At 40.6% G+C, this 15231-nt stretch overlaps 1 protein-coding gene across 1 annotated transcript in view; it reads left to right on the top strand.

The window, feature by feature from the left end:
• Positions 1-486: 486 nt before the first annotated feature.
• tnmd (tenomodulin) overlaps positions 487-15231 on the top strand; it is an 85726-nt gene continuing 70981 nt past the window's right edge. Inside the window, exons 1-2 of the mRNA XM_053880050.1 lie at positions 487-522; positions 6549-6683. Coding sequence (XP_053736025.1) covers positions 487-522; positions 6549-6683 — 171 coding nt within the window. The remainder of the gene's footprint in view (positions 523-6548; positions 6684-15231) is intronic.

Genomic DNA, 15231 nt, shown 5'->3' with positions numbered 1-15231 from the left:
GTAACAATGGTCCAAAAGAATTAAATTTTAGCCTGTTAAAAAAGTGATAATTCCTCCAGTGTACTTATTCTCAGCAATAATACAGCAAGCACCCTCCTTGCATAAATGAATGTAAAAACCACCGAAAGGATTCACTCCCCTGCCAAGAGAGGCCTGCGTTTTATTCCGTAAATAAAGGAAACACTGTCCTTCAGGCAGTCAAAATTGTATTATTGGATCTTGCCGCAGTAGATTTGTTTTTCAGTCGGACTCCATTTTGTGTGGAAACACGACACTGGAGGCTGACAGGAGCCATATGCCTTAGTTTTAATGGAAATCACACGTGTTTCGAGTATTTCCACTTCATCTGAAACTTCCCGCCCCTTCAGCATGCTCCCAAATTACAGGGATGACAATGAAGCCAGTCTGAGACTTTTGGGCTTCCACAGAGTGAGTTTACTCCTCCAGCCAAGTGGATCAGAGCAATTCCCTCACTGAGTTTGCATCATGGAGTCCAGCAGTCAGCAAAGCCTATGGAAAGATGTGAGTCTGTGTATTAATTTATTTAAAATGATGTAAATTATTCAGTTCGCTCTACACATTTTTGCACATTCATTTTCTTTTAAAATATTGTCTCTTCTTGTGAATTAAAGATCAAACCAGTTTGGAGAGAGAGAGAAAAAAAAATGAAAGCGATAGATTCTTATGTAGTCTTTCTCTTTTTTTTCATTCTGTGAGGCGCTTTATTCCATCATTCATTAAAACGTGGACATTAGCCATTGAAGAAACCGAAGCAATGATGAAGCATTGAAAAATCATCTGGAATCGTGAACCAGTTTCAGCAGTCGGATGATCAATACTTTGTGGTCGACAGAGATACTTGGGCGGTCATAACTGGACTGTATCTGCAAGGCATGGCGGGTGGTGAACAAAAGTTGATGGCAATTTCAGATGCACTTTTTGCACAACATGAACATCATATCTTGGAGATACAGATCACTATATGGTCCTGAACATCATGGTCCCTCAAGACTTACCCTATATCATCCTGCCCAAGACAATAGCTAACAAAAGTGGGCAGGGAACAGAACTCTCAGATAAAAGCCCTCCATCACACGTACAGCACACCTAACCACTGTCTCACCGTCCTCATGCATGTCTTACACCACCCTCCCCTCCTTCTCTCATGCTTCTTACTTCCTCTCTCTGGACTCTGATCTGGGGTTTTCCTAGATCTGCAAAGACACAGTGCAACTCCTTCTGACCTTCTCTGAGCTTCTCTGTCCACACCCTCAGGCACAAAAACCATACTGCTGCTCACTGGTCCTGACTTCCACTCTAAGCCTGGAATCACCCAGTTTTCCCAGCACCTCCACAGTGAGGACCATCAGTTTGAGCACTCTATAGTTGTTAGACCTCTGAGAATCACTTTAGAAATGTTATCCAAGATGATAAGCACGTGCCTGTAAATTATGCCAGAATGTATGTGCAGAGTGGAAGGCTTTTGCTTCTCTCCTATTCATCGCAGATATTTACATAGCGTTTTCAAAGAACATATTGCTCGACTGTATGTCTCCTGAATAGTTTCCAGAGCACCTCAAAGCCTCTGTTGAAGTGTTTTAAAAAGTAATGGTGATAAGAATGTCACTTGAGGTGTTGTTGACTGAGAAGGAATTTAAATGTATCTCTTTTTAGTTTCATTTATGTCTTTTTTTTTTTTCGTTTCTTTGTTAGAGTACAGTTCCCCAGGCGGAGAAGTTGAATGGCTGATTCCTTTAAACACCAGTTGGCAAATGCTCTGCAATCATAGAGTTTGTCCAGTCTCCTTCCTTGGCTGTAACTATGCCTGTCTGTCTGTCTGCCTGTCTGTCTGTCTGCCCGTCTGTGTCTCATCTTTTTAATCCCACCCTCCTCCTCAGAGGATTCACTATGAAAGGACAAGCATTTAAGTTTCCACTCTGCTTAAATTTCCAGTGCTGACGAAACCGGCCACGGGAGACTCAAGGACTTCACTCACCTTTCCCCCCCTTACTTTGCTCAAAGACATAACTGAAGTTTAAAAAAAAACACAAGCCAGAATTTTTCATCGCTGCGCTCTGTTTATTTTCCCGAAGAGGCTGGAAAGGAAGGGTCTTTATTTTCACAGTCGCTATCAATAATATGCAGCGGTGAAATCATACTAATCCGGACTGACACCACGTGTTAAAAACCCAGACGCACAAATATTTGACACCTTTTGTCTCTTCATGAAAGCAGATGACAGACTCATTAAGTCCAGTGAATTTATTTGAAACACTTCTAAATGCCAATTCAGTGTGTGGTGTTTCAATCTGCGGGTTCTCACAGGAAGCCACGTCTCTTGTAGCAAATATGTAAAGAACCGTGTCATGAGCTGGACACGAGGAGTGCACCTTCATCCCAGCTAAATGGGGGAGACCGGGACCAAATGGAGAGACATGTCGAATGAGATGACGTCTTCTTGGAGATTGTGTAGGGATTAACATTATTTATGATACATAAAAGTAAAAAAAAAATTGTATGAAGCATAAAAGCTGATGAAGACATCACTGAAAGAACAATTCTTCTTGGTATCGAGTAACTGACAGACTTGGCAATGGAAAAGGCACATGAATATCAGATTGTTTTTTTGTTTTTTTAAAGCTTTATAAGAAAAAAATCTAGACTTTTCCTTATTACCTTTTCTTCTTCTTCTTCTTCAAGTATAACACAGTGCTCGCACACCAAATATTTTCATCAATCATTAATCTGAGCAGCGCAGGAAAAAGTCCTGAGAGACAAACAATATATTCAAGTCTGTGTACTGTTAAACATCAAAACTTTGTTTTCTGTTTCATAAAAAAACGATGGTATTCATCTCACACAATGGGCAAAACAAAGTCAGCTGAAAAAAACAAAAGAATCATATTCATCGATGTGTCAGGAAATTGCATTCTTTGACGGGAAAAGTAGTTGAAAGTTGAAGTCTGAGTCCCTTTGTATTACTGAGGGGTAATTTTAGTTTCAAGTTTATTTCCGTAATACATTCACTGCCCTCCTTCCAAACCAGCTCACAACACCGGAAACTGTCTGGTTTTCTTCTTGAAGCTCAAGAATTTGTCTGCTTTCTCATTTTTCTCCAGATTCCCTTTCATCTACATTGATTTCTAAGAACTTAACTGTTGATTTTTGCTTTCTTCCTAGCTTTCTTACTTGCTAGCTTGATCATTGATAACTGTTTGATTTTGAAAATGTATATTATGCTCTCATGGGCCATGTAAAATGACTTCGCGGGCCGGTTTTGGGCCTCGGGCCTGAAGTTTGACACCACTCTGACAAAGGCAGTGAATTATCAGTCTACAAACTCACACAATATTTCTGCCAATGCCAACTATAGTCTTTGCACTTCCTTTTCATGTAGATACAAATTTTGTGAAATAAAACCAAATACAGTGGTACCTCGGTTCTCAACCACAATCCGTTCCAGACGACCGTTTGAGAAGTGATTTGTTCGAAATCTGAATCGATTTTTTCCCATTACAATGAATGGAAAAAGAAATAATGCGTTCCAAGCCTTAAAATAGGCTTTTGTAGGAGTGAATGTAGAGTGTCTGCTGCAGGTGCGCTGTTCCTCTATGTGTGTGGCCGCTGCATGTGGGAGGGGTTGCCGAGTGAATGACGTCTCTCCTGAAGTGAAGAGGTGCCCGGTGCGTGTCCAGCTCTGACTGTCTCAGTGCGGAGACAGGAAAGGTTTTGAAAGAGAAGAAAAAACAGACAGTAAATGTAGCTAACGGGACACGTCTGACACGTGTGTTTTCCGGCTTTTTTCGGGGGCCTTCGAGTTCTGGATTTTCGTTCAAAATCCAAAGCAATTCGAAAACCGATGTACCAATGTATTATGATCAGCTGCGTTTTTTATTTGAGAAATGCACTTCTTCTCTGCTGCTTAGAAATGGCTGTTGTTTGACTGTTCACAATTTGGGCAACAAGCAGGGGACACCCTGGACAGGAAGTCAGTCGCTGCATGGATACGTAAAAACAATCACTCCCACATGCACTCACTATTTCGACTGTTAAGGTTCCGATCAGATTTGAATTCATGATTCAGCTGTGAAACTCAACTTATAAAAGCTAAAAGTAAAGTCGATGAGAAAACAGAAAAAAACGTCGGCATTATGTAAAAAAGTTGAATGATAAACAACCTCATTGATAAAAATGGTTGAAAGAGTGGACATGCTAGGCCTCACTGCAGAAATGGAAACAGTCGAACGGTAAACCTCTGAAAGGACATTGAGGATGACAATAGGAATTTATCTAATTAAACTTCCTTCTGTTTTCTTGCGCCGTCTTTCTTTTTCCATATCTCCTTTTCTGTTTTCCTACGAGACTTTCAAAAGCGGTCCAGTGTGAATGAAGAGCTTTCATTTCCTCCCTGCAGGAGCTCTGGTGGAACAAAAGCCCAGCTTTATTAATTTGTGGCCTCAAGCTCGGGGAATTGACTACAGTGTGCCGAGTTTTAATTTGAGAAAAAGTTTAATAATCGTAACCTTTCCGTGGCACTTGTGGCAGACTGCAGGTCCCTGTACTCAGCAGGGGGAGGGTTATAATTTAGTCATCAGCAGCCTCACTGGTGGAGAGATTTCGCACAGCAGCCGTGTCAAGCATCTTTTTCAGTGGAACACATGCTGGTAAAATGGGAAAACTCCAGCGAGAGGTGTATTCATTTAAACTTGAAAATAGGTTGATATTTCCGGAATGTTCTCGCTCCCTCTATTCCTGGAGATAACTGGAGAGTTACCTGGAGTTGTGAAGTGGTGGCCAAGAATTCTTTACTGTTCCTTGTAAGTGCTTTGAGATGTTGGTTAAGATATGAAAGTCTAACTAGTGGTTGATGTTGTTGAAGCCTGGGAGAGCTGTGCACACTTCAAAACTAAATGTGTAAATGCTGATTTAAAGCTAAATAAAACTTAAACAAAAACAACAAAAAGGAAAACCTTTTTCTTTTTATTTAATAATATTGTACTGGCATGTACAAACAGCCAAAACTGCCGCTCATGGGTGTTAATAATAAACCAAGATTGAAAAATTGATGTCCATCAACAAGAGTACTGCTGATGCTTGTGGTCTGCAAATGAATTCTCGCTGGATAAACTAGTTTGTCTCCAAGCTCTAAACTATGGTCGACTTATTTAGCCAGTCCTCACTGTCTACATACTCAACAGAACAACTTGTTTATTCAATAAAGAAAATGCAGTTCTCCAAGTCATTTCCAGAACCTCAAAATAAAATATTTTTTTTTACACTTGGACTTTCAAATGAAATCTTGTCGTTGGATTGAAATGAAATAGAATAACAGTGTTCAAACGGGTTCTCTTTGTCGACTTTCTCAGGTTGCTCATCTTTTGCACAAATAGGAGAGGCCTTTATTTTTCTTTTTTTTGTGTGAATATTATTTGACAGAACAGAAGAAACAATTGTGATCTGGTTACCAAAAATAAAAACAAACAAATTCATCGTACAATAGAAAATAGGATATACGCTTTTGTTTTCAAATCAGCATTTGAAAAGTAGAGCGAATGAATGACGAAACATTCGAAACATTTGTAATGCCAAATGAAATAAATAACGCCACCAAATTCTCAACCCGGACCAACCAACTGAGGACATTCCAATGGGTGTTGAAAAGAGGATACATGATAATGGCCTTACATTCACATGTATATATTTTAGAGAGAGAGGAGTGAAGGGTCAACAGCATGTCACCTGGTTCTTTCGTAGGTAAGATGGGTCTGTAAGTGTGTTGTCTGATGGAAAGTTCTTTAACATGAGCCTGTTGTTGTCGCTGGATTTGTCCATAGTTTTTGTGGTAGCGCACCTCATTGCCAATATTAGCTCGTATTTGTGGAGATAACTCTGGATTTTTACCTCAGGAGCGACTACCATGACTAAAATATGAATAGTAGTAATAGTTTAATTTTATTTTTGGTTTATTTTTCTGAAATTTGATTTGATTCTTCACCGATTATAATTGTATTTCACTATTGAAAAGGTCATTTTCTATTTAAGTTTTGTTTATATAAGATGATAAATTGGGGTGATTCGGCTGTACCAACTAGCACGTGCAGTCGGAGCTAGTGACTGGTTGATGAGGTTTCATGAAACAGTGTCCTAATTTTAAGAGGCCACTAGATGGTGCTGCCTGCTGCATAATCTTTTGGCTCACAATGAAAACCCATTTTCAAACCAAGAGCCCCTTTTTGAGCTCTGAAAATTAGGACACTGATACTGTACCTCATCCGCATCACTACTGTTTCATGAAACCTCATTATCCCATCAATAGAGGGAGATGGTACTGAACCATGAGATATTTCTCAAATATATATTTTTGTTTTGACCCCTCTGTGACTGTTACGTATTGTAATACTTGGATTGGATTTGTCACTGTCTAAAAATTTAAGTTTTAGATTTTGTTTGCACAATTCAGAGAGTCACTGATCCCTGACCCAAGCAGGAGCAGACAACTTGCAAATAGGATTGTTTAATGCATTTTTACATTTTTTTTTTAATTCAAGGTGGAGGAGGGGAAAGAGAAAAAAGCCAAGCACCGAGCCCTCCAGCGAGCCGCTCTGCTTCTGGTCCTTGTCTTCGTCATACTGGCCCTCTGTGCTTTTAGCATGAGATACCTGTGGAGCCCCAGCCTGGGAAAGGTAAGACAAAATAACTTCTCATAGTCTGCACATCATCAGCTCTATTGTTGGCGTCTGCTGTAAATGTAGTCTTGATGAAAGGCAGATGAAAGACACACAGTCCCCATTTCAGCAAATCATGCTGGAGACATCAAAGAGGCGAGAAAATCCTGAAGATTGGAAAATGGATGTGCACACACACTGTTCTGTGTCTGATGCATAAAAAAGACTTTTGGAGGAGGAACATTTTCATCTGCTTATGTTTTTAATTTAATTAAATCATGCCCTAAGTCAATAACCACTTTTCATTTCACACGCCGGGACTGTTGGATTTATCCGCTCTCCTGTTGAAATTCTCTGGCATTGGAGGATCCTGAGCGGCTGCGGAGCCACCCGATCCTCCTGGCAAAGTAATTGGGGGGAAAGAAATTCTTGTCCCAGCAATTCATCTTGTAAAATCCAATTCAATCACACGTTTTCACTGCTGCTTTCCACTGATTTTCCCCAGGGGTAAAAAAAAAAAAAAGCTTATTTATCAAAGCTAGACGGAAAATACGTCAATGTTTTTATAACCTAGAAATAGAAAAAAAAAGTCTGCAGTTGAGATTTTTCTTTAAAGTCAGACACTAGTTCCTCCCACAAACTAAAGTGAATCTTCTTGAAATCTTCTGCCAAACCGTTCATTCCACGTTTTTTTTTTCACCCAATATTATTGCCCTACATTTCTTCTAGTGCTACTGACATTGGAAAGTCGTAATTTTAATACATGAATGTCTGACTACTATGAAAAAGAAAGTTAGAAAGGCATGAATTACAGGGAATTTACAAAGTACTGCACTACGCGGCTAATTTGGAATGCTGCGGTTGCCGGTAAAATTTAGTATCACAGCTTCCTTTTTTAAATTACTGGTAAACACTGTGTAATTACCTCTCATTGGCAATCACTCACGGTAATACTTGTTATTGCCGATGGAGGATGGAGCTGTATTTATATTGACCTCAACATTGGAGTCCAAATAGTGGGGCAGGATGATTTATTTATTTATGTATTTATTTATTTATTTATTTATTTTATTTTATTTCAGTCAAATTGATGCACTTTAAGTCTTTTCTGTTAGTAAAGTTGTTCTTTATTGCAAGTTATATTACTTTCTTTTCTTTAATGTGCGATACAATGTACAATGCAAAACGTTTACTTCTTCCTGGAGGGGGCGCAGCAGAAAATAATTGAGAAGCACTGGTTCAAAGAAAAGGCTGAGACTGCTCAGTTCCGTGAAACGTGGGATGTCAGCAGACAATTAATCTGGATGTATTCTGAGTTACAGTGGACCTACTATAGATTATTCATGTGCTTTATTCAAGCATCCACTCACAGACTATGGACTGACTAGCAGTGTGCTGTTGACTGACTGGTAAAAGTACATCGTAGACACAGCCAGACAAATGGATTAGCTCTGTGTGGCTCATTGCTCATGCTGGAGTATAGAGGGTCGCCCCTGCTGGAAGTCATTTGGCAAAAAATAAAGTGCATCTGGTAAGTTTCCCAGATAAAAATGAAGATTGTAGACCACCAGCGTTGATAAAAAATGATCTCACCTGGTACTTGGAGCTACAGGCATAAAAAACAGTGGTCTATGCTACATGCATATACTGTCAATGGTGAGAATCACAATAAAGATTAATATAAGGAATAAAATATGGTTAGCCCAGTGATCCATGGTATAAACTGTAAAAAAAGGAGAAGTCGTTGACACAAAAGAGACATGGGTATGGCTGACCAAGTCACATTTTCCCGGGACACTGGTCTCTTTGAATGTATCAACGATCTTACAGTGTTGGTTGAGTGACCTGATGACACGTGCAGCCTCATCACGCTCGCTGCTACACTGTGTTATCGATTTGCACGATGCAGTGCTGCCACAAACCACAGCAGCGATGGGTTCGATTCTGCGCTGAAGGCCTTATGACACTCAATATGAACATTGTTTGTCGCCAATGTTTTGCGTGTCTGTAATAAGTTGCGCATCTCTATTACCTGCATTTACAGTAGGGTTAGTTTTTTTATGTGAAAATCCGTCTGTTGAAAATATTGAGCATCAAAACAAATCGTGAAATATCAGTGAAATTCAGCTAACAGTGTTATTTAGAAAGCCTTCAACTTCATTTGACAGATTTCTATTGACAATAGTGAATCAAGGTTGATCTTTACTTCCTGTGTGAAAGCTGCGCCTCATGTTCCCTCCATTCAACACGGATATGAATCACCACTGAGCCATCTCCTTTGTCCTTGTTAAATATTTCATACCAGGGGTAGAGCAGTCATTATTTCCACTTTAATAAGCTGTGATCATTCTCACGAGGCACAAAATGTGTTGATGGTAGAGGTTGCCAAGGCGATGAATATCAAACCTGTGGACCCAGGGATTTTTTTTTTCTTTCTTTAATGGGGTCTAGAGGGGGGAAGCTCATTCTTTGGCCTCCACATTAGCCAGTGAGACAAAGACACTTCAGGATTCAAGCACCTGTCTGTCAGAGGGGAAGAAGCTCCCTTGGATGCAGATGGACAATAAACCTCCCCTGCAAGTCAGTGTGGGACCAATTCTGAGTGCAAAGACATTGATTTTAGTTGGAAATAATCAATGCTGTTGGATTGACAGAAGCATAAACAATACGCTGGGCGGAAGTGATCTCAGAGCAGTCGATCAAAATAAGCCTTGAAAGGATCAAAACTCCTGAAGTTCATTATATTGAAAACTACAATTTGGCATTTTTTTATAGAATAATCCTTTTGATAAAACCCTTTTTTTATTTTGTTTTTTAAATTTGTGCCTGTCAATGAGCTATTTACTATGACAAAAAAAACAAAACTGAAACACTGCATTAAGGAGAAAGGTTCAAAGAAAAAGTTAGCAGTTTTTGTCCCAGATTTACATGGACTTCAATAAAAACATAAGTGCTGTCATGGCTGGAATCATTAAACTTTGACTGTAAACCTCAATAACACGTAATATTTCTGGCTGGATGCTACTTCATCAGGAGTTGCCACAGTCGGCCTCCTGCACCAGGTTTTATGTATATATATATATATATATATATATATATATATATATATATATATATATATCTAGAGTGCTGAACTGCCATGGCTTAAATGCGGGTAAAAATATCGCCTTTTAAAAAAGAAATTGCATGTGATCAAATGTATTAAAACATCATGGAGGTGGACATGAACATGGCGGTTTCGCGTTTTCGTGTTATTCGCGCAAAGATTTCGAAAGATACTCGCAGAACTCAAGTTACCATGAAGAGACAGACTGCGTGAGGACGGCTTGGATTGGAGGCAGATTTACTCCTCATGATTTTACCTTCACCAATTCAATAAGTAACAAACTGTTCCGCTTTGTTTCTCTTTCGCTGCCGTTCAGTTGTTTTTTGGTTTGTTTTTACACAGGCAGGAGTGGTAGGGGTGTGGCGGCTCTGCCACAGTTTCAAAAAATCCTGGTGGAAACCCTGTTGTCGCTTTGTTACACAATGTGCAAACACAATGTGCATCTGCATTTTGACTATAGAGAGAAATGAAAAAGCGTGTCTTGTTGTTCAACTGACATTTTTCTAGGGTTGCTGCAGGACGTAAACTGCTTCATACGTCCCACCTGGGTTCACATCCCTCTCTTGATCATATCTTACACCTGTTTTAACAAATCCTGCAGGTGAGACAGTGAGAGGTGCAAAAAAGGTGCTAAAATTCGCACTCATCAAACTTTACTTCAGATGTGAAATGGCAAACACAGTCTCCCTACAATGTGAACAAATAACTGCCACATTACAGTGACATCCATTCAGCGAATTACGCGTCTTCATGCAGGTGGGAACCTGCTGGCAGCAGGTGAGGCATGTGCTTAATAAACAACACTTTCAGGCCACAACTGGGAGCTACTTTCTTAAAATAGCTGCTAATAAGTACTGATAAAGTGACAAATGTGTTGTTTGGTTTTTAGCTCACATTGTCTTGTATTCTCATGTACTGTCTTCATTGTTGTGCCTGTGCTTTTATATAGAGTATTGGAACGGAGCGTGTGCGCTCACAGGGGAAACCTATAGTTTGGGGTGGCACCCAGCATGGTGGTGTAAGATTCTCTGAATAATAGTTAGATGTTCTGCAAGGGTGAGGAGACTGAGTGCAGGGCTGTGGTGGAGGACTTTGTTTCTTGGTGTGAGTTGAACCATCTGCAGCTCAATGTGGCTAAGTCCAAAGAACTGGTGGTGGACCTAAGGAGGACCAGGTCTCCTGTGACCCCCGGGGGTCAATGTGGATATGGTCGAAAACTATAAATATCTTGGGGTCCTCATAGACAGTAAAGTGGACTGGGCTCAGAAGACTGAGGCCCCTCATAAAAATGGACAGAGTCGTCGCTACTTCTTGAGGAGGCTCAGGTCCTTCCACGTCTGCGGGACCATGCTGAGGATGTTTTAGGAGTTGGTGGTGTCCAGTGCAATTCTGTTCGCTGTGGCAGCAGATTAACGGTGGCGAACAGACTCAACAAACTCATCCGCCAAGTTGCTGATGTGGTGGAGGTGAAACTGGACCCTTTGGAGATGGTTATTAAGAGAAGGGTGCTCCTGAAACTAAGGAGCATCCTGGAGAAAATCACACACCCCTTCCATCAGCTCCTGGTCCAATAACGAAGCACATGGACCAACAGACTTAGACTATCCATCTCCAATACTGGGCGCCACAGGAGGTTCTTTCTCCCTGAGGCAATAGAAACATACAATTCATCCCTGACAAAAATTACAATGAAGATTCTTTGGCACGTTTTTCTGTTCATTCTGTTCTTGAATCTGCATTTTCTTGCACATTGTTTCGAAGCTCTTTTGTATAGCTTTTTGCACTTTATAATATATTTTTTTTTTAAATTTATTGTGATACGTTGTGTACACAGCATGTCACCAACACAATTTCCCTTGGGATTGATAAAGTTTTGTGATTCTGATTCAGATAATAGAAGTTTTATATTGGCAAAATGAGCATAATTCACTGGTGATATTATTAATATAAATCAGGAATTATTATGGGAAAGAAATGTAAACCATAAATCATCCACAAAATCATCAGAAGTATATGGAAAACTTGACAATGGAACACCTTTTCAATAAACGCAGCCCCATGTGGAGCGTACTCTGCCTTATGAGCATTTGCCAGGTCCTTTTTACGATCAATTTAGACCAACTTTGAAATCAAATTTCCAAGGATTAACTGACAAATCCTGCACGTCCAATTAATTTTTGGCATTTTATTCAGGAAGATCATGATGTTTTGCAATCTGCCATATCATCCGCATCAGCAGGCGCCATTTATTGTGCTTTTAAATGCCATTGGTGCACCAGCGTTATTTCGAACCCACTGCCACTCAGAGGTGGGATAAAACCATTCGTACACAGAACCCTCACCGCACACTATAGATTCTAATCACCACCCCAGCAGCTTGTTCTTTTCTTTGTATGAATAACATCACAAAGGTCCCGTGCTCTCCGCGATGTATTTCAACGTGACATGATAATCGCTTGGGGTTTTTAATCTAATTAACTGCTTACATGCTTTCTGTGAGACCCGGGGAAGATGCTTCACAATAGATTTGCCCGAGTGCGGTTGTGCCAGCGCGTTTCTAGGTGCATGTGTTTTGACTTTTATTTTCGCTTTTAGCTTACGGCAAATTTCTGTTTACAATGCGCTCATTATTGTTCTGGGCCACGCGACTCACGGGGGGATATCGCCTCGCCGTAAATTAATCCTTTGTTATTACAGGTTCACGTCAGCAACTTGAAAAGCGTTAGAATCGAGATCTGATGTGTACACATCTGTGACAGCTTTCTAAATCATTCAGCAGATCCGGGGTAATTTTTAATTCATGATCTACTTTGGGTGGAATTATCTGAAGGCCAGCAGCCAGGCAGAGTAATTGCGGATCTGTAGACATTGTAAACCAGTTTTTTTTTTCCTCTGAAGAACCTTGAATAACTCACAGGTGCTCTTGGGCTGTGTGGCAAAAACGGGAAAAAAAAGCAGCTGACAAATTCATGAATGTCAGACCCGAGGAAAGAGCTCCATTATTCAAGCTGAAATTGCATTGCTCACCTTGATGCCTTTCCTTCTACAGTCCCAAGGTAGCTGCTAAGTTGTCGCTCCTGATGGCCTCTTAAAGGCCCCGCTGTCAGGACCTGCTCTGTTAATGAACATTGCTGTAGAGGCTGCTTTCCCACTGTTCGCAGGTGCGTGGCCTCTCAAGGCCGAACCCCCTTTTCTTTATTTATTGCTGACAAAGTCTGTGTACCTGCCTGTCCCTCTAGTGTCCACGTGTCAACGCGTAACCATGCAGACCCAAGGTTTTTATCATGAGTAGATGGTTAGCTGTCCGGGAATAGAAAAACACATTTTATTTTGAAAATAAAATGGAACCTGACTGGCTACTTCAGTGGTAAGCTGCATGATATTGAGTTTGCTTCCATGCTGCTTGTATGAGCTCTACAGTATTTGTCCTGTTGATATTCAATATTGCAGCCTCACTGCCTTTTTGGGAACATTATACAAAAGGACAAAACTTGAAAAATCCAATATTTTAAATCTCCATTAGCAACCACCTTTACACTTAGTCACTTCAATGCATTGTAAGCCGTGATGCTGCAGTGAATGAACGACTCGAGTCTCTCCACTGCCTTGTCCAGTCAGTCTCAACAGAATGGAAGTCATGACATTGCGTGATCGCTCACTCCCATCCCAATGATTAAATCATTCGGACCGATGAAGCCTGAATTTTGATGGTCACATACTGTACACCTGTGTCAGTGACTATGAAGAGAATAATCCACTACTGCTTTTATCAGCTTTCACATGCAGCAGTGATTTGAATCAAATTATTGCTGTATAATTAGTGTCATCTCAGTGATAATGGCTGGTGCGGTGACCTCTGGCGTCCTTTCTGTTCAGCTGAGGATGTTGCCGGTAAAATCCTGTCATGGCTGTCTTATGGATCAGAGCCAGTAGCTGAATTGATGCGGGTTGACAGAAGACTTGGGAGAACAACAGTACTGCATACAATTTATTATAATTCATTATAAACATAAAAGACAAACAGGAAACCAAGGGCGTCAACACCAAAACACGGAGTGAGGAACACGAACAGCAAAAAATCTGAAAGAGAAAAGATGCGAATAAACTTAAGCCTGAAAACTTAAGGCCCAAATAACAGAAAGCACTTGGTAATGGAACTACACACACACAAGGAATAACTATAATGCGGAGAAACAGAAAAGGTGAGTTTTAACAAAAACACTCACACGCGAACAAACAGCAAGAAGCGACAAACAGAAAACGGAGTAACAAAAGTGAACTAAGGAGGCAGCTGAAAGAAAGTCACAGAAATGGAATAACCAGGAAGCACAAGTGAAAGGAGTTTTCGAAGGAGTTTTACCATGAGGAGGAGAAGCAACCATCTGGCGATGGGAGCTGGCATCAAGGTGTAGATATCCGGAGTGTCTCGATTAGAAGATCGCTGCCAGCCTCGTCGCTCGAGAAGCTGGAGGAAACACAGAAAGAGGAAACGCACACAAGAAAACCGGAAGTACAAAAAATAAAAGCATGAGGAACAAACTAACATCACAAATCCCTGACATTTAGAATTACTATTTCCTTGTCAATGACTATAAGTAAAGAAAAGTCCAAAAAATGTATTTTTACATTTGCTAAAAGAATCCATGCCAATGTATCCAGCTGCTCATCTTAAAGCTTTTTTTCTCTCTCATATTAGTCGTTCGGTTCTCTCAGGATCAATGTATGACTGTCTTTGTTCATGACAGTGGAGGTAACACACCAGAGTGTCTCATCTTGATTTGCTGCTCAGGGTGAAACGGTTCAGGGTGGCGGCGGCTTGTCTCCTTGAGCATAGCAAAGACGCTCTGTACGTCATGTTGTCTTCAACGGTTTCTGTTTATATTCACTTAAACAAGGGAGAATCATGAGGCCCTGCTGTCAACATCCTAACCACTCCCTTCTTTTGTTGTTTCCAGAGCGACAAAAACAAACACACACCATGGCTCTTCTGTATTCTGCCGACTGCTCTGAGCAACGCCACCGCCGAGCAGACACGTCTACTCTGTTGTACAATTTAGAAAGTGATTAAGCTATCACATCCACTTTTGCGCTTCCAGGAAGTCTGCAGCCTCAACTGCAGAGAAGTCTGCAGCAAACCAGCAATAATGGATTTATTTTCTGTTCTCTGGCGTTAATGGAGGATTTCGGATGTCCCTATAGTCCCTGACTGCAAAAAATGTATATTTAAGGCGAGAGTTACGGCTGCTCCACTGCACTCCGCCATATATCTGTCAGCAATTAAAAGGTTGTCTTGACTTTCAAAGGGTCGCACCAATTAGTCACCTTACTTATTATGTGAAAGAAGAAGCGGCAGGATCTAAATCATCGTTGCAGGTCCCCTGTCTGGTGCTCAGTCCAGCACCTCATGTTAAATAACTGTAGTTCATTAATTTCCCTTTTACTCCGAGAAAAAGAAGACTT

This window comes from Synchiropus splendidus, chromosome 11, assembly GCF_027744825.2.
Source record: "Synchiropus splendidus isolate RoL2022-P1 chromosome 11, RoL_Sspl_1.0, whole genome shotgun sequence".
In the NCBI taxonomy this organism is placed as follows: domain Eukaryota; kingdom Metazoa; phylum Chordata; class Actinopteri; order Syngnathiformes; family Callionymidae; genus Synchiropus; species Synchiropus splendidus.
The sequence above is the reverse complement of the archived record's forward strand: the minus strand, read 5'-3'. Positions and strand labels throughout refer to the sequence as shown.